The sequence below is a fragment of the Colias philodice genome, chromosome 8, assembly GCF_061535455.1.
Source record: "Colias philodice isolate Cphi_HAF_F1 chromosome 8, ilColPhil1 Martin Lab GWU primary, whole genome shotgun sequence".
Taxonomy (NCBI): domain Eukaryota; kingdom Metazoa; phylum Arthropoda; class Insecta; order Lepidoptera; family Pieridae; genus Colias; species Colias philodice.
Window position 1 is genome coordinate 1,682,832 of NC_143093.1, and position 25,858 is coordinate 1,708,689.

The window sequence follows — 25,858 nt, forward strand, 5'->3', positions numbered from 1 at the left end:
TTCAGGAAAAATTTAGCAAAAATTTTTTGATGTAATTTTGTTGTTTAAATATTTTTTACGTGATCAGTGTATGCAAAACTACAAGTCCCTTTGCGCTTAGTATACCAATAGTGGGACACCCTGTATATATAATATGATAGTGGAAGTTTAATACAATATATAGACTTATAGAGCTTTGATTATCCAATTTTGTTAGGTAAGTGCATAACCACAGGTAATATAATAGTAGTACAATCTTCAGTTCAACTATAATATTCATTCCATTTTGATATATTAAGTACTTCGTGATTACTTCCGTAATAATAAAAAGTAAAAACAAATTGATAATAACTATAATTATTAATTATTATTAAAATACCTAGGTAATAACAATATCAATAAGCGAGTTTTTCAGAATTTAGTGTTGATTCCAAAAAGTATTGAATATGAAATTAAGTTTTTATTTGTCAAAAATTTAAACAAAATAACATCTTTAACTATTATTCTATCCAAAATGATTCAATTATACGGGACATTATAGAAAAAATCTGTAAAAAATACTTAATATCAAATCACATATATATATATATATATATAGTTAAATAAAAAAAAGAGCGTGTGTGCCGAGCACACGTGTCAGAAGTGAAATTTATTTGGCAAAGATACCAAAATCGTCGCCCTCCGTGACGTGACAATATTGCCATAACGCGATCTTGAAATTTTACCCTCAACGCGCCAAAAAAAGTCAAAAACAAAGGAGTTGGTTTTCAATTCGAATTTCAATTAGGTTTAACGATAAAAACCATAAACCAATAAGTCTTTTGTAAACAAAAGGAATTAGCGGAATTTCATTTGCAAAAATTTCTTTTGTCCAATTTTTGCTTCCGCTTAGCAACAGAATAAATTAATATTGAATTAATAAATAATAAGAGCTATTGTTATTTTTCTAAAAGAACAAAACTGTAAGTAAAAACCCCGTAATATGTATTATAAACTAGCTTTCCGCCTACGGCTTCGCCCACGTTTTCAAAGAAAAACCTGCGTATCTCCCGTTCCCGTGGGATTTCCGGGATAAAACCTAGCTTATGTGTTAACTGTTAATCCAAGTTACCCTCTATATGTGTGCTAAATTTCATTGAAAACGGTCCAGTAGTTTATGCGTGAAAACCATACATACATACTTACATACATAATTACAAACCTTTCCTCTTTATAATATTAGTAAAGATAACTAATATGGATAAATTGTCTGGGTATACTTTCTACAATTAATGAATCCTAATTTATTTAATAAAATTATATTATCAAAAAAGCCTCCCTGAGTAACCGTGAAAATATTTCAAAGATCTTTCAAAAACTCTTTCGTAAAGAAAAATCGATCGTTAAAAGTAACATGCATCATCTCATCTGCCCTACAAGGGCTACCTACCTACGTCTATATGACAGACGTAAAAACCACTGCCCCCCTAGTCAAGTGGCTTTCTGTTAGCGTAGCGTTCAAAAGAATAGACTACGAATGTATGAGATTGACGTAGGCTGTAGATAAACGTATCTACAGGTTACGTCAATCTCATACATACGTAGTCTATTCTATTGAACGCTACGCTAACAGAAAGCCACTTGACTAGGGGGGCTGGACAGTTTTTGGCATATTACGATAATATAATATTATGATGTTACATATTATGTATTTTGAAAAATTAAATTGTAAAACTGACATGATTAAAAAGAGCAACTATGGAGTTTCTTGCCGGTTCTCCTCCGTAGATACTGCTTTCCGAATCGGTGGTAAATGTTAAAAAATATGTAATGACGTTTCAAAAGTGCTTCTAGAAGAAGTCTAATTGAATAAATAAATGTTTGAGTTTGAGATTAGAACTACGGTTTTATGGATTATATCAATAACTACGGTTCTTATTGAAAAATTCTTTCAGTGTTAGATAGCCCATTTATCGAAGAAGACTATTCCTACATCACGTTAAGTACCATAGGAGCGGAGCAATGCGGGTTGAACCACGTCGCACTATTTATTCTCATATTATATTTTTCTCGGAATAAAATCCATTTAAATTCAATCAAAGCATAGCGTGTGACATGATTTTGAACTACATAGTTAAGTAACATACTACGGTACTTAAATAAATATATTTTCGGAAGTCGGTTCGCCAATATTTGTGAGTAAACACAGGAAAATCATATAATTGTCAATTTCAACGAATATTGCGACTTCTTTTGTCCTGTTTCTGATAATAACGGACAATTGGATGGAATTATACGTAATAATTATTATTCTGTGGATATAATTAATATCATACTAATATTATATGCGAAAGTTTGTGAGGATGTGTGTATGTTTGTTACTCTTTCACGCAAATACTACTGAACCGATTAGGTGAAATTTAGCACACATAATAGAGTGTAACTTGGATTAACGCATAAGATAGGTTTAATCCCGGAAATCCCACGGGAACGGGAACTATGCGGCTTTTCTCTGAAAATGCGGGCAAATAAATAGTTCCCATACATGGTTTCCCATAAATCACTCATAATTATGATAATAATAAGTAATATCAACAACATTTATATCCAGGTAATAAAGTTATTTATGGAAAATTAATATCTCCTTTCTTCTTTCTTAATAATGCTATTCTTAATTTAAGACTGAAAGTTCGCGGTCGGAAACAGACAGTCCAATGAGCTTAAAATACATTTCATCTAGTGATTAGTCTGCCCTAATTTGTCCTTCTTATAGATTCTTTTCATTCATTTATTTTATGTGTAATTTTTAATATTTTAATACTGATCTAAAAATTTGAAGTAAAAAATTTTAAGATTTAATTGTTTCGCAATTTCGATAATTTTATTTAAGAATATATAAATAATGAGACAAGACTAAACAGCAACTTTAGACACAATAATGGAAGAAACTTGATATGCAAGGATTCTTAGTATTTCTATTTTACTTGTGTTTCCATTGTGTTTTCATATAATTTCATTTTCCATTATATGTATTATAATTTGATTTAATGCGAATCTAAAGAAAAATATATGACTTATTTTTTTTAAGCTATTGCATAGCTTCTATCGCGGGCCTTGAGCGCGGGGACCGAAACGAGATATTCCGTAACGAAAAAACCTCACGCTCCCCACTCCGACAGACACGGAGGTGTGGCTTGAAGGCATGCTATGCAATAGCTTTACCGCGGCAGTCCCCAAGTGCCACACGTCTTTTTTTATTGTCGATAGGGAAGCGCTTGACCACAATCTCGCCCTAATGTTAAACTGAGATGTCTAAGATGGAACGCGCTTCCCTAGAAGGTACCTGTTCACTCTACGCTTGAAGACCCCCATATTGTACTCGTCGGGGAACTTAATAACTTATATTTATGTATATGACTTATACGTATGTTAGTCTTTATACTTGATACTTGTTTAACGATTCATTAGAGATAATGGATTACATCTAAAAGGAATTTGTCCTTCAAAGTCACCTCAACGGCAAGTACCTACTTGTCTTATTTCTCAGAAGTTCGAATGTTACACCTTTATGTCTAGACTGTAGTTTCTTAAGTCAATATAATAAAAATAAAAATGTGTGCATGTACTAGTGTACACACGTAAGAATTGAAACTTCTTTATGACCTTATTTTTCAAAAAATAATTTATATATTCAACTAATACGTCGAAGCACGCGTAGGGATAAGAAAAAGATGGCGCGTAACGGAAAAATGTCACGCGTAACGAAAAAATGTTACACTAATTTATTTTCCAACCCCGATAAAGAAGTTTCACTTCAAAAATGCTCTAATATTTTAATTGTATGGTGAATGGTGATGACCCGTTAGGACACTTTCTATCCTTGATAATTTATTTCATGACTAGGAGTGCCACGCGGTTCCACCCGCGGAGGAACCCGCGTGAAGAATCGAATATTTCTATAGTTCATCTGTTATTACCTATTTGTATTACCTGTGTTGTAAAGTTTCATTCTAATCCGTCCAATAGTTTTTATTTGAAAGAGTAACATTTATATCCATTCATTCTTATTTACAAACTAATAATAAGTAATCTAGTATGATTGAATAAAATTTTTGAATTATGGTTATGCGTTTACAGGTAAAATTTTGATAATGTTCAGACAAAAATTTTACATCCGTGCTATAAAAAAAAATCTAGTTTAGATTTTCCCGGAGAAGGTATTATCATACTTTGTATTATAGCGGTTATATTACAGTAATAATAATAATATATTCTATAGTATATAGGACATGAGAGATCGGAATAAGTACCGACAGATTTACGGTCCGAGGCACGCAAACTACTGTAATTTATATGAAGCAGGATTCCAATAAAATTCCCCTATTGATCCCAACCGGGATTGAAACATAGCTTTAAATCAATGAGATTCATTATAGCTTTTCTACAGGTTTAAAAGTTAATTAATAAAGTTATAAAATAACCTTACATAATATACAGTTGCTTATAAGCTCTTTCTATCTCGTGGAAGAATATTCAAAATTGTTTTACCTTCAAAACAGGAGATGAATTAATAATATACAATTTCAATACAATGACCTAAGACAATGTCTATCAAAATTTTGCCAACAGAAAATGTGCTTGTCATCTAATTATAAACGATTGGCTTTCATGTTGAAGGAAATAGGGTATAATTATTATTATAATACTTACTGATTTTTAATTAATATTTCGATTTACAAAACATTTTGCATAAATAAATCTGCGAAGAATATTAAAAAATGTATTTTTTTTACAAATTGGTACAGACAGAATAGTTAATTAAAAAAAGACTTTTATCCAGCTTGTACCTATGTAAATATAGCCTTATTTATTTATTTAACACTTGTGCAACAAACCATGTACAATGTACATAAAATAGCAATTTTACAATAAATAAAAGCACAAAAGCCTTATCACTATCCAGTGATAAGCATTATTTTGAATTACGGAGACGAAAAGATCAGATAAAAGCATTTTTTTTTATATTGTGTTGCGAAATATTTTCCAAGTTAATATTTAACCATGCGGAAATCAAACAATTCCTTTACTTCGTATTTGATTGCATCCCTCGTGAGTCGTGCTTTTAAAATTTGGGTTATTGTTAACAAATAAACTGATGCAAATATAAAATAGACTTTGGGGAGCGAGAATTAGGGTATAATTTAGAATAAATCAGTTAATCCCCAGAGCTATGCATGATGTTAATAACTTATAACAGAAAATATAATTTTCAATCCTGGTAAATTAGAATAGGTAAGTATAATTTTTACTCACGTTTTCGTAGCACGTACTTGTGCGTACGTTATATCCCTATAATGATTTGGCATACATTTGTGTTATACTATAATCAACCAATGTTACATTAAAATAAGTACTGTAATATGAGATTATGTAAAAACTGTAGAGCTAATTAAATAAGAAGTACCTACCTGTGTTACGTGTTTGTGTCTTAATGTAGGTATTCTTTTTGGTTCAAATAAAGTGTTTATTTATTCATCTTTCATGAATTTTTGTCTGTATATCCTTTAAAAATCGTTAACTATGTACTCGATAAAGACGTGATAATCTTTGAGCCAACGAAGCTTTCTGAGTTGTTACGACCAATCTTCGACAGTGTACAAGCAAAACCAGGTTGCATAGCTGCTAATAACTAACAACATACCAATCCGTATCCTCAGCTTGCTAGTCGGCAGGCTGTTGATCTTGATGCTGGGTATAGCTTCCAGCATGTGCAGGGCGAGCGAGGCCACCTCAGCTGCGTGGCGGGCGCAGCGCTCTGGTAGACCGCCTACCACCATGTAAGCGTCGCCTATTGTTTCCACCTGGATATTTATAGCTGGTTTACTAATAGAATTAAAATAACAGATATTATAGTACTTTTAGGGCTGATTTTTCAACCCTCGGTTAAAACTTATTCGTCGAATAATGTAGGTATAAAACTACCATTTTAAAAACGTAACGTAATATTATTATCGTGTAATACTTTATTGGACAGATAAGTTTTAACCAAGCATTGAAAAATCGGCCCTAAATATACCAGTAGTAATATTATCGTACCTATTGAAATCAAAGACTTCTGATTCTGAATCGCGTTTAAAATCATTTCAGTTAAATAGTCTGACATTTCTTGAAGTGCAATTTATAAGAGTCCGTAAAATAGAGCTAAAAATTGTTATACTGATTTGAATATTAATGTTATAACTACTAGAAAATATTAATATTATCCTTACTTCCTTACTATCCTTACTTAATAAACAATACAATATCATATATCGTTTTCAGGTTTGAGTTCGAACAGAGCTTTTTGATGTTATGATTTTGTGCCCGAAGATAGTTAAGAAAGTAGTGAGTGTCACAGTCTACTTTTACAGCAACGAAAAATCTTATTTCCATGGAAATTTCCTTTACCCACGCGGACTGAAGCGTGGGCAACACCTGACCTAGTAATGTACAATAATATGTTAATACCCTGTGGGTCGTCTTCCTGCACCTACGTGTTCCTGTGTACTTAGGAGTTTTCTACAACGTGTCGCGATGAGACGTGATATGTATACCTTTGCGTATCACGTAATTCACCATTATTAGGCGGGTCCATACAGGGCGAGCATTTTACCCGCGAGGCGCGTATGCCGCTTTCAGGATGAGTGACGGCAACAATATTGTAAACGTTTTGTATGAAGTGATTCATGCCTGACCGTGGTTCGGCCCCGCACGGACGAGGCACAGCGTTGAAATGTCGATGGATATTGTTTCATTTGTTTCCCTCCGGCACGGTGTAGTTGGAATCATTCTTTCCTCGGCCGAGCCACGTCCACACAGACTGAACTGCTTCACGCAGAAATAGCTTCGCGACGCTGCTCGCTCTGTGTGGATCCGCCTATTACCATGTTATAATCATATATATTTCTGTATAGCATGAAATCAGAAGTGGGTTGTCAAAACCTTGTAACATGATTAAGGAGTTTTTTTTTATATAAAAAAATGGGCAAACGAACTGGTGGGTCGCCCGGTAACGAGCGATTACCACCACCCATGAGCCTTCACAAGAATCTTTCCGAAGGTGTTACCGGCTTTTAAAGGAAGCGGTATGTTCTTATTTTTAATTGATTCAAATTATACCTTGTCGGAAACAGCGACTATTGTTTCAATCACATATTTTATTTCGAAGTACTTTTGAATTGTAATAATACCTATAAAATACCACCAATATAAAATTTATATACGCAGTCATGCATTTATATCTTTTCACATAATATACAAGTAGCTTGCCTTTCATCTATCCCAATTTTAGACAGTTTTCATATTACAAATACAAATGCGTCTATATGTTAATACTTAATACGTAGGTATGTCTTGTACGTGTTTTAATTTAAAGTTTTAACTCAACATTTTGCGAAGATTTATTCTTTTCATATTACTCAACAGATTTTATTGAAGATATCATGTTAATACTAAGTCAAATTAAGCATTTGAAATAAAGATAATTATACGTGTAGAGAACACACGTGAAAAGTGTCATAATTTGAAACAATTCATTTTGACATGTCAAAGAATAACTGTAGCGTTTTTCAAAACTACACTAATAATTTCCGCTAATGGTCGATTTTCGGCTTAATTTGCTCGGGCAATAGCCCAAGTTACTATTTGAAATCAAAAGAATATAGTTAAGTATTTATCACGGCACTAATAATTTTCTTATTGCACGCCTCATAAGCGAAGCGTTGAGGTGGGTACTACTGTCACTTCGCGCAAAACATCTGATTTTTCAAACTTAAAATGTCTTTATGTATCATACATTGCACTTGTAAGATAATACATACACACACATATTAAGAAAAAACACTATTTTTAACGTTCATGATATTTTTGATGTCATTTTTGTTATTTAAACTAGTTAAAAAACAGTTTAAAAAAGTTCTGTCTTGGACGTCCGTGTGTCTGTATGTGCGGATCCTTTTTCTTGTTAACACGATAGCGACCGAAATACTTTACTAATCGAGTCTTTTTTTTTCTCTTACGCTTGAGTATGCTCAGGAATAGAACCCTTTCATTTTTCAGGGTCTGATTCGATGTGGTTTAATTGTTATTAAATAAACAAAAATAATAATTAATAAATATTTATTAAAAAAAAATTATGAGGCGTGCACTTTTGGATTTTCCAAATTATTTATAATTATACGTGACGAATTCTGAGTAAAGTGTTCAACCAAGTAAAACAGTAAAGTACTAATGAATCTCCTCATTACATTAAGGGCTGATTTTTCAATCCTTGGTTAAAACTTATTCATCGAATAACGTATTAAACTACCATTTCAAAAATGTATTGTAATTGTCCGTATTTGACAGTTTACAGGTAACATTTTAATATGTTCGTGTAATACTTTATTGGACGGATAAATTTTAACGAAGGATTGAAAAATCGGCTTTTAATAGGTTTAAAAGTTTTCACTGAAAGTTATTTTAAGCTCCTGATAAACTGATATTTCATTATTTATCTCTACATAGGTACTGAGAAAATGTAAAACAGATTCCGATTTTAAACGTTGCTGTTTATCTTTTAATAATTGAATTTTACTGAAATGTAATTGGAGGAAGTAAAAGTTCGTAAATATTTTACAAGGAATAATTAAAACTCTATATTTATATTAATTATATTACATAGAATCCACATAAATGCACAGATAGGTATTACAGATAATATGATACTATATTACGTAGTATAGTCTGGTAATTTATAGTCTAACCTTCAATGAAAACGACGATGTTCAATATTCACCGCCTACCCTCTAATTACCTGACTTATGCGCCTCGTGAACTTCAAACTTAATTAATGCTGTAGTAATGACTTCCTAACGAGATGTATCAAGTTTGAATAATATAAACCCACTTTATTATGAACTAGCGGTCCGCCCCGGCTTCGCCCATGGTACGTATTTACGTTTTCTCTACATAAGAACCATTCTCGCACTTCAAGGAATATAATAAAAAAAGAGTTATCGAAATCGGTTCAGCCGTTCACACGTGATGCCGTGACAACACGAAACGGGTTTCATTTATATATATACATATAGATTAAACCGTTGAATCAATTTTGATGAAAGTGTACTGTAGTTCATATTTTATGAAAAACTGATTCGCACTTCATCTATTTTATAAATACCTATTTCAAAAAAATACATTTGTACATTGAAGGTAAATAAATTTCCATAATTATTTAAGATTTACATTAATACACTACTTCTTAATTCTAAATACACCTTTGTTAATTGGTTTGTTTGTTGATTCTCAGACCTACCTGATATTATATGCACACAAAATTTCATGAGAATCGGTCAAGCCGTTTCGGAGGAGTACTAGAGTACGGAGTCTACAAGCACCGCGACACGAGTATATAAATTATTATGTATTAGATTATATACATTTCATAACCTTAAATTGATAAGTAGATACAATTCATTTAAGTCCTTATAAGTCAACTCAAAGACGTGTTTCTAGAAGAAATAAAATATTTATGTGTATAAGGATTTTCACTCTGTATTGAATTTACGGTCACTGTTTTCATAAGTAATACTACTTAAATAGTTTTATTTCTTTCTTTGTCATCTAGAGCCGCAAGGCTATAATAAAAGCTTTTAATAAAATAACGTTATTGCTAAAAGGGACTGCTAGTATATCCAAATAGAATAAGAATCCATACTAATATTATAAATGCGAAAGTAACTCTGTCTGTCTGTCTGTTACTCAATCACGCCTTATCTACTGAACCAATTTGCATGAAATTTGGTATAGAGATATTTTGATACCCGAGAAAGGACATAGGATAGGTTTTATCCCGGAAATCCTACGGGAACGGGTTTTTCTTTGAAAACGCGGGCGAAGCCGCGGGCGGAAAGCTAGTAAGAAATAAATGATATGCAACGTCATATTATCATATAACAAACATAGAAAATCAGTTAAATTCTAAATTAAATGTAGATGAACTTTTATAGAACCAGCAATTGCGAAAATTCGTAAAATACTAGCGAAAAGTTACAACTATTTACGAATTTAGTTCAGTGCCCTCATTACTACGCCGGAAAACTTTCATATTCTAATTTCCCTCCATTAAGTTCATTTATCTTTTTCGTCCAAAATATCAAACTTCTTTGTCTTTTATTATCTTTATAAGTTCAAAAGAATTTTATTAATTTTATGCAGACGTTAATGTTGAACATTCTTTATTCATTTAGTTAAGTGACGATTTTTCAATGCTAGGTTAAAAGTTAAAAGTTCAATAAAGTATTACACGATAATATAAAAATGTCCTTTAAAATAACAAAAGACAGAACATATTTTTCAAATGCTACAAACAACCAAGACGAAAGTTTTAACCAAGGATTGAAAAATCAGCATACAAGAATTAATTACCTTAGCCCATTGACAAAAGAAGAAAAAAATACCTACGCTATTATAAAATAATATTATAGTGATATAGAAAACGTCATTTAGGGATGATTTTTCAATCCTTGGTTAATACTTATTCGTCGAATAACGTATTAAACTACCATTTCATGAAAAAATGTATTCTTTGCCTGTCTTTGACAGTTTACGGGTGACATTTTAATATTGTCGTGTAATACTTTATTGGGTGGATAAGTTTTATCCATGGATTGAAAAATCGGCCCTTAGTTATATTTTTCGTTTCTAAATCAGTAACAACAGAATAATAGATTATCTGCTTACATTTTAAATCTACAACAATTTAACATACAAAGCTTTACACAGAGTAAATAGAAAAATAAACTTTTAATTAAAAACTCACTTTGTAAACGTTGTAAAACGATATAATGGCATCGCAGCATGAATACAGTTCGTTCAGAATTTCCACGACCTGCGAACAGAAATATCTAATGTTTATCTTTTAGAGACAAGAGCAGAAGTCAGGGACACGAAATATTGTTTAAACTTAATAAATATTGAAGTTATGTTATTTTAGAACAGAAATAGATAAATATAAATATAAAAAACTTATAAAAGATAAAAAACTACGTTGATATAATAGATGAAATTTCTTGAAATTTATTATTGTAGTAATAGTTTTAACAAATTTTTTTGTTAGTCTGTGAATAAATGCTTAATATCAGCTGCGCCCAACGATATTACCACAGTATTACCATATTTCTTATAATATTGTAATACTGTGATATTACCCTTAATGCTCTGCTCTTGTTTGTCTTAGCGTGATGATTTTTAGCCTTCCTCGATAAATGGGCTATCTAACACTGAAATAATTTATTAAATCGGACATGTAGTTCCTGCGATTAGCGTGTTCAAGCAAACAAACTAATTCAACAAGAAAGTCAACAATATTAAATCGGTATGCGTTGCATTTCAATAATGCTTTTAAGTAGACGTTAGTCTACTTAAAACAGAATTGCATTTTCATTCTAAACTCCTGTATTTCAGTGCAGAAATGTGTCAGAAGGGTGCTTCGAATTTCATTAAATTTCCTGTGTATTTGGATTGAATACCTCACGTAAGTATTGAAAATTGTAACATACCAAACTAAGATAACAAGAATATGAACTGTTATATTATACGAAGGAAACAAGTATCTACTCATCTATCTAATATCTATAGTTATTATTTTCTATTAACCTAAATACTGTTATTGTTTGTGGATCATACACTCCATATATTTTATATTACAGAAAGTTTACAGATGAATAAAAATGGCCTTGATTGAAAGTGATCGGAAAAATGTTATAATAATAAAGAGAATACCTTGTACACTGAAGAATGCGTAATAATCCATACTTAAGTATATATAATATTATAAATGCGAAAGTAACTCTGTCTGTCTGTCTGTTACTCAATCACGCCTAAACTATTGAACCAATTTTCATGAAATTTGGTATGGAGATATTTTGATACCCGAGAAAGGACATAGGCTACTTTTTATCCGGGGAAAATGACGGAAATCCCACGGGAACGGGAACTATGCGGGTTTTTCATTGACTGCGCGGGCGAAACCGCATGCGGAAAACTAGTATTATATAAACTGACGAAGGAATGTATGCAATTTTGCATTATAATATGCATGCTCAAGACATGCTCAGATAATAGTAAGCAACATATTATGTAAAATAGCATAAAAAGTAAGATTTTAATACAAACATACTTAATATATATGTATTTACACATTGTCATTCGTCATTGAGTTTTAGTTCGCAGCCTAAATGTGATTTAAATTCTCCACACAACAATAAATAACATTTAAGCACGTCTGCATGCAATCCCCACGAAATTGAGTGAATTTACATAAACACGCAATGTAGACTGTTTATTTTTCCTCTTGTATTTTCTGTAAGCCTAGTACTTTGAATAGAAAATTATACTAGCAAATATATTTATCTCGAAAATATGCTTTTCAAGTTTTTTACATAACAAAGTGTCATCGTTTGGAGCACTGAATAATATTCATAAATGTATGTATAGGTATATTTTATAAAAAATAAAAATTCTTGGTATTTCACCGTATTATAATATTTCGAAGTCTTTACCATTTTGCCACCCATGATGTGATTAATCGACAAATTTAATTTTCATTTTTGATTGATGCGTTTTTGTGATAAAATTCTAACCAGCTCTAAAACTACTTATTGCCTTCACATAAATGATATAAAAATAATAAACCCATACCACACCCCGGACACTCCATACAAAATGATCGTTTTGACAGTCACACCGTAGAGACTGCAAATGTGTGTGTTAACGCTTTATGGTTGGCACATTTGTGACTAGCGTAAAAAAATTCGCGTTTTTCTGATGAAATACATCCGTAAACAGCACAATATCTAACAAGCCCCCCTAGACAAGTGGCTTTCTATTAGCGTAAAGTTCAATAGAATAGATTATGAATGTATGAGATTGACGTTTGATTACGACGACGGCGACGATTGATTACGTCAATCTCATACATTGATAATCTATTCTATTGAACTTTACGCTAATAGAAAGCCACTTGTCTAGGGGGGCATTTTCTACGAAAAACGATAATCACAAATCCAAAATAATAAAATTACTTTAAGTCAATTTGATTAATGTTGTCAATCTTCGTTGCGTATCGTCCTTGCAGAAAAATATGGCCCATTTTATGTCTGATCGCGCGGGGGTGAGGTAAGTTTAATTTTGGCGGGAGGCGGAGAGTGTCCGTTCTGTAGTGTTTAGCTACTATTAAGTATTCTGTGCCCATACCACACCCCGGACACTCCATACAAAATTATCGTTTTGTCAGTCACACTGTAGAGACTGCAAATGTGTGTGTTAACGCTTTATGGTTGGCACATTTGTGACTAGCGTAAAAAAAAAATCGCGTTTTTCTGATGAAATACATCCGTAAACAGCACAATATCTAACCATTTTCTACGAAAAACGATAATCACAAATCCAAAATAATAAAATTACTTTAAGTCAATTTGATTAATGTTGTCAATCTTCGTTGCGTATCGTCCTTGTAGAAAAATGTGGACCATTTTTAGACTGATCGTGCGGGGTGAGGTAAGTGTTTAATTTTGGCGGGAGGCGGAGAGTGTCCGTTCTGTAGCGTTTAGCTACTATTATGTATTCTGTGCCCATACCACACTTTTACGACACATGACTAAACTAGTGAAGTAACGTTTTATTCATGCATTTACAAACCAGCATATCTACAATTTTCACACCCATGATACATCTAGTAGTAGCCTCATTATATTTGTAAATCAAACAAACCTGCGCAGGCGTGTTAGTAGCAACAAGGCGGTTGAAGCCAACTATGTCGCTGAAGTAAATCGTCACACATTCATAGCTCTCTGCTTGCACCGACTCCCCACGCTTCAGGGCCTCTGCTACTGTCCTGTAGAGAGAATATTTTTAATATACTCACAAAACTATGTAGGTACACTGACTTTACTTAATGACTGTATGAGTACACAACGCAGTTTATTCTATCAATTGTTGATTTCTTGTTCAAAGAAAGTCCTAAGAACGAAGTACACAAACTTTTTAATAACATTCAGTGTATTTTGGTTTGAGTCATTTGTTCTATTTTTAAATGAATATAATTGACTAGCTTTCCGCCCGCGTTTTCAAAGAAAAATCCGCATAAATCCCGTTCCCGTAGGATTTCGGGATAAAGCCTATCCTATGTCCAATCCAAATTTCATTGTAATCGGTTCAGTAGTATTTGCGTGAAAAAGTAACAAACTTACATACATACACATATGTACATCCATCCTCTTAAATTTTCGCATTTATAATATTAGTAGGAGTAGGATTGATATAATGTTTTCTATCTTATTTTTGAACTTACATCGAAGAAAAGTATATTATTTTTTAGAGTTTTGTTTGGGAGGAAAGCTGTGTAAGATAAAATGAAATAATTATGTTTGTCTGTAGGTAGTCGAATAATTTTTGAATGCAAATAATATGGTATAGAGCTAAGAGTAAATATTTGTATTTTATATTTTAGTAGATGTTTTTTGTATAGAACGTATGTATACCTACTTTAAGAATCCCGTAAACTGTACATTGTAATTAAGGGATGTTCAAAGATTTTCAAAGGGGATTTCCAAAGAAAGGGATGGTTTAAGGGTGCTTTATTTTGTAAGATAACAGAACTAGAGCAGTTTAAAGCCTTTTTTTGGTAGATATCTGCTTAAACCAAAATAGAAATGGCAAATCTTGAAAAACAAAATTTCAAAATAGTATTAGTTAGGTAGTATATTTATTTTGTAATTTATGTGAAGATTTATAATCATTAATTGAGACAGAGAAAATAATAATTATGTACGCATACTTGTAATATTTTGTACACGTTTAGCTATTATTTTAGTTATTAATTAATAACATAATTAATTTATTAAAGCTGATATTAATTAAATATCCAAATACTATATAAATGAAAGAAAATTAACATTAAAGTTGAACCCGTAAGAATCTTCAATATGATTAGCAGCTATTTTATAAGACATAAATACAAAAAATTTATTAATTTTAATTAATAAGACACTACCTTTAATACTAATAATTACAAACGATGTAACTTGTAGTTATATCGTATAAAAAATGAACGGGATGTACTAGTAGTCAATAGTTTTAATGAAGCGGTTACCATCGAAAATAATATGTATGTAGTAAGTTCTGTTGTAAGCTGTGCTCCGCTCCGATTGGTCTTACTGTGGGTCTTACCGTGATGATATTATAATATAGCCTATAGCCTTCCTCGATAGATGGGCTGTCTAACACCGAAATAATTTTTCAAATCGGACCAGTAGTTCATGAGATAGCGCGTTCAAACAAACAAACAAACTCTTCATCTTTATAATATTAGTATAGATATAGATGAGAATAACATTATTTCAATACGAAATATGCTTCGAAACTATTTAACTGTTTTTGAAAAAGTTTTCTCTCGCAGAAAGCTTAATTATTTCAGAGTTCCATGCGCTCCATTATATTTTTATCCCGGGTCAGAGCGGGCGTAGCCAAAACTGTTCTTCGTTATTAGATCCACGAAGAATTAATGTTGTGTTATCAATAGCTTATATAATACTAGTTTACCGCCCGCGGCTTCGCCAGCTTTGTCTAAAATCTAATAAATTATATACTCAAACCTTCCTCTTGAATCACTCTATCTATTTAAAAAAACAGCATCAAAATCAAGTTTTAAAGATTAAAGCATACAAAGGGACATAGGGACAGAGAAAGCGACTTTGTTTTATACTATGTAGTTAGTGATAATGATTTATTAACTGTTATCTTATTTGATAAGTTGTTCGAAAAACACTCTGTTTTAAGTTAAATATAGATGTAACATGAGTTTTGTAATAAATTTCTTTTCTGCTACTTGACAAAGGCATTTAATCTCTTGCGTAAGGTTTCCTTTTGAGATATTTTTTGAGATATTTTTATTTTTGAGATATTTGAGAGTAAAAGAATAACATTTTATGTAACATTTTTATATATTATATATTTTGTTTGAAAATATTTCTGAATCGTGGAAAATAAGAATATTGAATACTATTTTTTCCATGAAATTAGATCGCCTAAAAATAGAAGTAGGTATCTTTTAATAGAAACAGTTTTGACTTTATTCAAGTACCTATGTAGGAAAATCGATAAACATATTATCTTAAGTGCATAGACCAGTTTTGATAGGACTTTTCATAACAAATAATTATGATGATGAATAGATAAGAAGTATCTACAGTAGAACTTTAGTATTTTTCAATAATAATTTATTATAACACTTATTTGTCAAAAAATCTTATTTCACATAATTTTGACATAGATGAAGTAACTATATCAAATCAATATCAAATAATGAGACATTAAAATTAGGAATAAATTAAATTCAACGTGTAATTAAAAAACATAAATGCATATTTTAACCTCGCACCTCTGAAAACGTGAGGATTTCAATATGCAGTGATTAAACATTCATCCATAGAGGGAAAATGAATAAATTATGTTTGTTTTTTAACGTTAAAATATTCGAAATTATTATAAAATTATGTGTCTTTTTGGTGAAATAATTTATTTCTGCCTTAATTAAAAATACAGTTATGGATTTTATCTTCGATAGTTCGTAACTTGCCTTACTTAGAAAGGTTGCTTAAAAAATAATTTATTAGAAACCATACAAAATATTAGTCTGTATTTTTATTGAAACTACTGAAGTAATTTTGATGATAATACAGAGAGAGTATTACTTAAAAAAATACATAGGCGTTAAAATCTGATGTTAGTTATAGTTATATCACCTACCTAGATTGTTTTTTTTTTTTTTTACACAAAAAAGAAAAACAGCAAACTTTTAATAGAATTCCTTTCATGTATACTTCAACACAACCGAATAGCAGAATAATTTGCAATTCGGTTTATAAAATATTAGTGTCCTAACCAACCAAACATACAGATAATTTTCTTTAGTACTCGAATTAAACTCATCTTAAAAAACTATGTGAAGTTCCATTTACGTAAAACTAAAATACGTAGGTATTTCTTAAATAAAGTTCCGCGAAACATTTGAACCAGTTTAACATGTCTAATAAAATCTATTTGGCCTACTTTTACATATATAAACGATTTTCATTTCATCAAAAATGAGTTCATTCGAATGCATTCATTCGAATGAACTCTTGTCGCTATAAAAATTGATTTTCATTTTCTGTTCGTGCTAGTAATTGCGTTAGGAGGATTTTATAGCGTATTTATATGGAATATTTTAAAAGATAAACTTATGAGACATTGAAAAAGTGTCTGGTATCTATACATATAATAAATCTGTAGAAGGGTCAATGCTGTACATTGAAAATATTGAAAAAATAAATAGCAGGGGGTGTTACTGGATCGATACCAAACCCAAATATGTGATTAAAAAATTTTTTGTCTGTCTGTCTGTCTGTATGTGAAGTAGAGGTCCGCGCCGCAGTCCAAAAGCCCAGCGGCGGCGCGCCGGGTGCGGCACCCGGCGCGGCGCGGCGTCGCCGGCGTGGGCTAGTTATTTTTAAAGTTATTAGGGGGTGGGCGGGCAGTAGAAAAATCTCTCTTTAAGTTTAATAAAAAAAATATTTTTATTAAAATCAAGTAGCTTAACTATTTAGTGATGACCATGATAATAAATTATAAACATTGTCAATAATTTTATTGGCAATGTTATGTCAGAGCAAGCAAAGGAGAGCAGGCCCACCTGATGTTAAGTGGTCACCACCGCCCATAAACACTTGTAACACTAGAAGTGTTACAGGTGTTTTGCCGGCCTTTTATGGACAAACAAGCTCTTTTCTTGAAGGCCCCAATGTCGTAGTTGTTCGGGAACACCGCAGGTGGCAAATCGTTCCATAGTTTCACCGTACGCGGAAGGAAGTTGCGGGTGAAGCGGACAGTGGTGGAGCGCCAACCATCCAGATGGTGCTGATGGAACTGGTTTTTACGGCGTGTGGTCCGGTGGTGGAACTGTACGGCTGGTAAAAGGTGGAACAATTACTCAGAGCACTCCCCATAGTAGATTCTGTACAGTATACAGAGAGACGCAACGTCTCTTCGCACTGACAGTGGATCGAGCCTATCAGAAAGCCTACGGTCATCGACAATTCGAGCTGCTCGACGTTGGATGCGGTCAAGAGAAAGGAGTTGATACTGTGGGGCTCCGGCCCAGAGATGAGATCAGTACTCCATATGCGGTCGCACCTGAGCCTTGTTCAGCTGAAGTCGGTGGGCCGGCTTGAAGTACTGTCTCGACAACTTTTTTTGTTCCCAGAACTTAAGAATGTTGTCCTCTACATCTCCTAAATCTGAAGGGTTAGCCGTAGCCAAATATCTCCAACACTCTTGAGCGACGTCGTCATCCTCATCAATAAATCTATTGGAGTGTTTTTTGGCTAGCTTTTGGAGTAAAACATCTGGCATCGATATAGTAGACATTGTCTACTATATCGATACGACGTTGCCGTGTTATAGACAACAACGCGTGCGTGACACATGGTTCCAAAATTTGGCAAAATTTGAACTCGGCGCCAATTTATCTGTGACCCGGCGGCGGCGGCGGCGCGCCGGGGTCTCTCGGCGGCGGCACGCCGGCGTGGCGCGGACCTCTAATGTGAAGACATCACGTGAAAACTAACGGTTCGATTTCGATGAAACTTGGTATAATTATACCTTATTATCCTGGGCGTAAAATAGGATAATTTTTATCCTGGAAAAATACGTAGAAAAATAATTAAACTTAATTTTTCAGTTTTATCCATAGACGTTGTTCTGTAGAACCGCGAACACACGTTGCGTATTATAATAAGCCTAGCCGTATTTGGGTCCAATAGATATTTATAAGATGTCATTGTCAGAGTTACTCAAAATGGAGAAATAAACCATCCACGCAAAGACCGACATCCGCGCGGACGGAGTCGCGGGCGGAAGCTAGTAATTGAATAATCTTGTGATATCAAAACCAATGAAGCAATTTAGATTTTAAATGAACGAATGAACTCGATTCAAGTTAAAAAAAAATGATCTTTATTAACTTGGTAAAACTATCTACATTTTGAGCATCAAAAATACATTTATGTTGCTTGTTCCTGTTATTTAGCTCTAATTACCAAACAACAAATTTCCCGTTTATAAATTTGGTTTGTGAGGACAAACCAAATTTATAAACGGGAAACACACAATATAAAAGTATATATGTATTATAATATTAAAAGTAGAATGTTATTAAAGTATATTAAAACAATAAATTGCAAGTGTACTTTAAGTAAGACGCCTTATTCAATGTTCTTTTAAAACCTACCTAGGCAGCATTCTATTGAGTAGACCGTCAGTTCTTTTCTTCTCTTGTGCCAGCTGTTCAGTCCTCGCGGCCACCAGAGCCTCCAGATTTGAGGCGTATTTCTCCATCATGGACAGCATGTTGTCGAATATATTTGTTTTCCTGAGAACAATAAGAAGATTTAGGAATTAAAGCCTTCTGAATGGATTTTCTTTTGATTATATTGTTTGACATGTTGGAACGAATAATAAATGCTTTCTTCTTTTTAAACTTAAATTACCTATAATAAGTACAAAGACCTTCCTTGAAAATCACTCTTAAAAAAACTGGATCAAAATGGGTTGCGTTTTTCTTAATATATGCATACATAGGATGAGACAGCCATGTTAGACTAGAGTAGATAATTTTTGAAACAAAAAAAAATCGCAGTCGGATGAAACCCATTAGAAAAGGAGGGGAATATGATGAAAATTAAAGGAAAAATAAATTACGGTCAATCCGAGTTCGGGAAAAGGGAGGGGGGAGCTTTTAAGAGAAAAAAATGGTTTCTCTTGATTTCCGACAAAACTACAAGTCCTACGGAAAAAAGTTCAATGGCAAAGTTGTAGATAATAAAAAGATCTACAACTTTTGTATTGACAATTTTTTCACATAACCTCAAAATTTAGGTGAAAAATTCAAAAAACCAAGTTTTTGGTTTTTTATTTTTATCTACTTCAAAATTTATTTATTTTCTACGAAATTTGGTGGAAACTTGCTTTATTATGTCCCAAATACACTGTAATTTATTTGACTGAAAATATTTATTTTTTCGCCTTATTTTGAATTAATACCAAAAAAACAACCTAATTTTCAATCGAAAAGTCACCCGTCAAAATATCAGCTTTTTTCAAAAACTTGGGGAGCCTTTTATTCATTGAAATCTCTACTTTCATATGGTGTAAAAAAAAATAAACATTACCATAGTAAATGTTCTCAGAAAATGCATACAAACAGTGTGAAAATGAGCTTTTACTAAATCAGGCACACTTCTCAAACTACCTGAAATGTTTTTATCGACATCATTTTGCTTTTGAATATGCTGTAAAATATTATACGTAGAACAGATAATTTTTTTTCTTTTGAAATATTACCGAAAAGCCGATACAAGAGAAGATATAGAGTTCGAGAAGTGTGCCTGATTTAGTAAAAGCTAATTATGACACTGTTTGTAAGCATTTCCTGAGAACATTTACTATGGTAAGGTTTATTTTTTTTACACCATATAAAAGTAGAGATTTTGATGAATAAAAGGCTCCCAAAGTTTTTGAAAAAAGCTGATATTTTGACGGGTGACTTTTCGATTGAAAATTAGGTTGTTTTTTTGGTATTAATTCAAAATAAGGCGAAAAAATAAATATTTTCAATCAAATAAATTACAGTGTATTTGGGACATAATAAAGCAAGTTTCTACCAAATGTCGTAGAAAAAAAATAAATTTTGAAGTAGTTAAAAATAGAAAACCAAAAACTTGGTTTTTTGAATTTTTCACCTAAATTTTGAGGTTATGTGAAAAAATTGTCAATACAAAAGTTGTAGATTTTTTTATTACATACAACTTTGCCATTGAACTTTTTTCCGTAGGACTTGTAGTTTTGTCGGAAATCGAGAGAAACCATTTTTTTCTCTTAAAAGCTCCCCCCTCCCACTTCCCGAACTCGGATTGACCGTAATTTATTTTTCCTTTAATTTTCATCATATTCCCCTCCTTTTCTAATGGGTTTCATCCGACTGCGATTTTTTTGCACTTTTTATTATTTTTAAAGGGATCTACCCCAGTGTATGTAGAGGGAATCAACTTTTGAATAGTATGTAACTATGTAGTAGTGTAAATTGAATCACTTTAACTATCTGTTATTTAGGTCTTAATTTTCTTAACAATGAGTCAATTATATTCCTTTTGTAAAGAGAATACTCTCTAGTGTAGTTAGTGTAAGAAATAAATGACTATATTGTAGTACTTTTATCTTGCATTGTACAAAAGCAAGATTATTTCCCCTGTAATGGAATTTAAATTACCTAATATATTTTAGTGAATTTTCCAATGCTTATAAATAGTTAATCTGAAGAAGTAGAGCTGAAGGGCGGGGAAAAATTTAAGAAAAAAATGTACCTATGTCTAATGCCAATGTTAAAACGTACCTAGTGTTCATAACAAGTCTTTATGTAAAATACAGAATTAGTCTGAACATTTTCTAGAAAAAGTACTTGTTTCTATTTACTAAAGTCAAGCATTTTATCGAAATAATTGGAAGTAAGTATTGACTCGTGGGCGTGATTGAAACGATCGGATACAGATAAGGTTTCTCATTTAGTATTTTTATAGTGATAAAGGTATACCAAAAGGATATTTTTCAGTATATATTTTTAGATTTATGTGCGAAAAGGATCGTTTATATATTTTTGGTTAATCAAAGATAAAAAATACTTCCAAGTTGTAATAAAAGTATTATAAATTTAAACTGTATTAAACAATGTACATTCCTACAGCTTTATTTCGTTTTGTAATCTTTAACCTATAAATATTAAGTCTTTAATCTTTTTGTAAAAAAATATTTACACTATGCTCAAGGTTAGCCAATAAACAACAGTCACACAATTAATTATTGTCATTAATCATGCATAGGTATATGAATAATTTACAATTTTGTTAGGTACATTACCCTCAATTTTAAGTCGGGTAAAATTGAAACAAACAATAATTTAATAACCACAGTGTTATGCTTTTTATTATAAGTCTTGGGTCCTTATCCCGGAAAGGGGAACTTTACCTTATTTATTTAAGCAAATAATATTTCAATAGGTATTACTTACATTTTGTCTTAAAATTAAAAGCGTTTTTGTACCAAAATTGGCAAAATAACAACGGGACACGAACGAGGTTTTATCACACGTGTCCTAGTGTCCTAGATCAGATCTTTATCGAACTCAAGTTGGCGCTTAGGTTGATAACATAAGTTAGATTCTGATCTACATTCTAGAACATATCAGGGTTCGTTTAGATAAATTTGTTTTTTTGTGGAAATGTTCAAAATGTAGGTAACTAACATGTAAGTACCTATGTGTTATATTTCTTGATTTGTAATGAAATTAATTTATTTTACAAGAAATGCGCTTATAAATCCTATGTATAATGATAAATAATGTAGATACAGTACCTAATATATGGTAATGTCAGTCACGGCTTTCTTATTTAAGGTAAAAGACAATTTAACAATTTTTGTTAATTATTTATATATCAATAAACATTAAATTATTACATTTTCGCCAAGTTTAAATTTAAAGTAAAAAAAATCAATTAAATTGCAAATACTTTATGTTAATACGTGAATTTGATTTAGCCATATTTATTACGTAGGAAGTAGGTATTTAAAACAATCCGCTCAAATTCAATGGAAAACCAAAACCGCCCTTTATCGAAAACTTAGCGGTTAGAGGAACGTTTTGAAAATACGTAAATTCAATAATAACCTCTTAATTAACATTATCCCTTATTAAAACGATTTTATTTCAAAACGCATTATATACGTTAAATCAAACATTTATAGACCGGGAGATACTGACACAAAATTTCGAGTCATTTGTAACAGGATGGCGGTTCTACAGGGTTCTTAGTACGCAATGACAAAAAGAAAAATGATGGTGTGAACGCTGGTACCGGCGGCTTAGTCGCGTGGGCGTTAGTCGAACTCGTCGGAAAATAGCGAAAGTCAAACGATTTGTAACAGTATGGCACTTATTTTTCCTGTAAGTTTGAGGATCAACGAATATAAATACAAAATTTCAAAGATCTAGGTGTTGGAAATCTTCACTTATATAAATTAATAATAAATTTATTTTTCAAGTATGACAGCACTTTTTCCCCCTACTAGAAGTATGGCAAATATAATAATGGTCACATTTTATCAAATACTCTCCAAAAAGCCAAATGCAATACTGGTACAAAAAGATAGGCGAAATAAAAAAATTTTGCAGATTTTCGGCGGTATGGCGACCATTTGGAATCGTCCGAAAAGTATGGCATGGCGATTTTCGTAAATGGCTGCACGACGATGGTTACCTGTGCAAAAGTTAGCTTGGTACAAATGGTTGAATAATTGTTTTTTTTAAATCAACACATTCGCGTCGGTATGGCGGGCTGTAAGTCATACCGGAAAAGTATTGCATGACACTACCGCCTACTTCTTTTTTATGGGCTATCGGTAAATTCTAAAATTTTTGTGTTACAAATCGTTTGACTTTCGCTATTTTTCCGACGAGTTTGACTAAGGCCCACGCGACTAACCCACCGGTACCAGCGTTCATACCATCATTTTTTTTTTGTCATTGCGTACTAAGACCCCTGTAGAACCGCCATCCTGTTACAAATGACTCGAAATTTTGTGTCAGTATCTCCCGGTCTATTATAAACGTAATGTTTGTAAGGTTTTGTTGAAAATTATTATATCATTAGAAAGGAACCTACTTCTTTAGGTACGGCGTAATTACGGCGTAAGATATGTATTTACACGCTTTATATTAGCTTCACCTGTATGTTTGTATGTTTGTAACCGACTTCTTTGGGCGCGATTTTGACCCACTTTAAACGGCCAGATTTCGTTCAAACTTTGTAGATTTATTGAGGACCGATGACAATACACTAATTTGATAAAATAAATAATAGTTAAAAAAAAATAAAAAACACGCTTTTTATAGAAAACCGAACTAAAAGCGTGTTTTTTAGTTTTTTTAAACTATTATTATTATTTTAATACGCTTTTATTAGCTTCACCTGTGATTTTGTAAGTTTGTTTGTAACCGATTCGTTTAGACTCAATTTAGATGGGTTTTTAATAGATAGATTTAATTCAAAATCTGTACACTTATCATGGATCGGTAACAATACAATAATTTCATAACCTAATCTTATAAGCGTGTTTTTAGTGTTTGTTTTCAACTATATTTATTGTTGCATCCAGGCTCAACCCGGTCGAAGCCAGGACAAACCTAGTTTCTCACTTTCTTAATGTTTCGTTATTATGTTATAGTACTATAGTATATCTAATACCTATACATTTTCTGATATTACACAAGAAAACACTTAACTACAATATACAGATGTGTCTGCGGTTAGATCCATCGATAGTACTCTAGCAGCACTTTAGGTATGAAACTATAATGCCTGAACTGTAATGTATGTGGCCTATTTTACTTGGCTATTGATTGTAGAAATTAAAAGGCTTCTTGAAATTTAAATTGTCACTTGAAACAGAACTATCAGTGATATATATATATATATATATATATATATATATATATACTATTATATATTTACTATTGAAAGACCGAAAGCATTTACCAAACCGAGGTAATCCTTCCTACTAATATTATAAATGCGAAAGTTTGTGAGAATGGATGTATGTGTATGTGTAGGTTATGTTTGTTACTCTTTCATGAAAAACTACTGAACCGATTACAATCAAATTTAGCACACATATAGAGGGTAACTTGGATTAATACGTAGGATAGGTTTTATCCCGGAAATCCCATTGGAACGGGAACTATGCGGGTTTTTTCTTTGAAAACGCGGACGAAGCCGTCATTGTAACGGTTCAGAAGTATTTGCGTGAATTCCATCCTCACAAAAGTTTCGCATTCATAATACTAGTAGGACATTAATATCCTATTAAACAGCAATATCTATTACCTATCTATAGTTATGCATATATAATGTATAATATTATTCGCTGATTAACCAATTCGACAATTAGGCCAATTATTAAAACCACAGTGCAATGATACGCGAATGAATTTATGGGTACAACACAAATTTATTGATCATTAATATTGGTAAATTTAAATTAAAGATTAAAGAAGGAGAAATGCGACAAAAAATTTATTTATTAAGCTTACGTTACTCAAATATTTTAATATGAATAAAAAAAGATAGCTACCTAATACTTATAAAATTAATCGAAACACAATCATTGGAAAACAATATTTTGAATTCTTGTATACAATTTTTCTTCTGAAATACCAACATTCGTTTCAAAGAGAAGTGCATTTCTAAGCGAAAATTTAAGTTGTCTAATAATTATGCTATAAAAAATAAAAAAATAATCACACACATAATACCTACATACATAAAACATTTCTATCCTTTAAGTTAGTTCGATTACAAACTGCAGGTAATATCTTCACAATACAAAGACAAACAGTTTAATCAAAGTTGTTACAAACGATGTTAGTTTCCAACAGCCTTCATTATTCATAGTCAATATAAATTAGGTTACATTTATACACTAATGTTGTTGAATTAAATGAGACCGTAATTTACCTTTCAATCTAGCATACAATTATATTATCTGTGCTTTCAATGAAATTTGTAGGTAACTAATTTGCTATGATTCTCATAATAAATAAAACGTATCGTCTATGTAGCCCGGTCAATTTAAACCAAAAAATGAGGGTACTACTACTACATAAAGTCAGTCAAAGATAACAACTTTTATAACTTTTTGAATCGTTATACTTATCTCAGAAACGGTGGCTCGT

The 25,858-nt window shown here is 31.9% G+C and overlaps 1 protein-coding gene across 1 annotated transcript in view; it reads right to left on the reverse strand.

Moving 5' to 3' along the window:
* The window catches only part of LOC149486300 (guanylate cyclase 32E-like), a 138,412-nt gene that overhangs the window by 12,297 nt on the left and 100,257 nt on the right, over positions 1 to 25,858 (reverse strand). Inside the window, exons 16-19 of the mRNA XM_089697909.1 lie at positions 19,307 to 19,447; positions 13,750 to 13,873; positions 10,799 to 10,867; positions 5,660 to 5,819 (exon numbers count right to left, since the gene is read on the reverse strand). Coding sequence (XP_089554035.1) covers positions 5,660 to 5,819; positions 10,799 to 10,867; positions 13,750 to 13,873; positions 19,307 to 19,447 — 494 coding nt within the window. The remainder of the gene's footprint in view (positions 1 to 5,659; positions 5,820 to 10,798; positions 10,868 to 13,749; positions 13,874 to 19,306; positions 19,448 to 25,858) is intronic.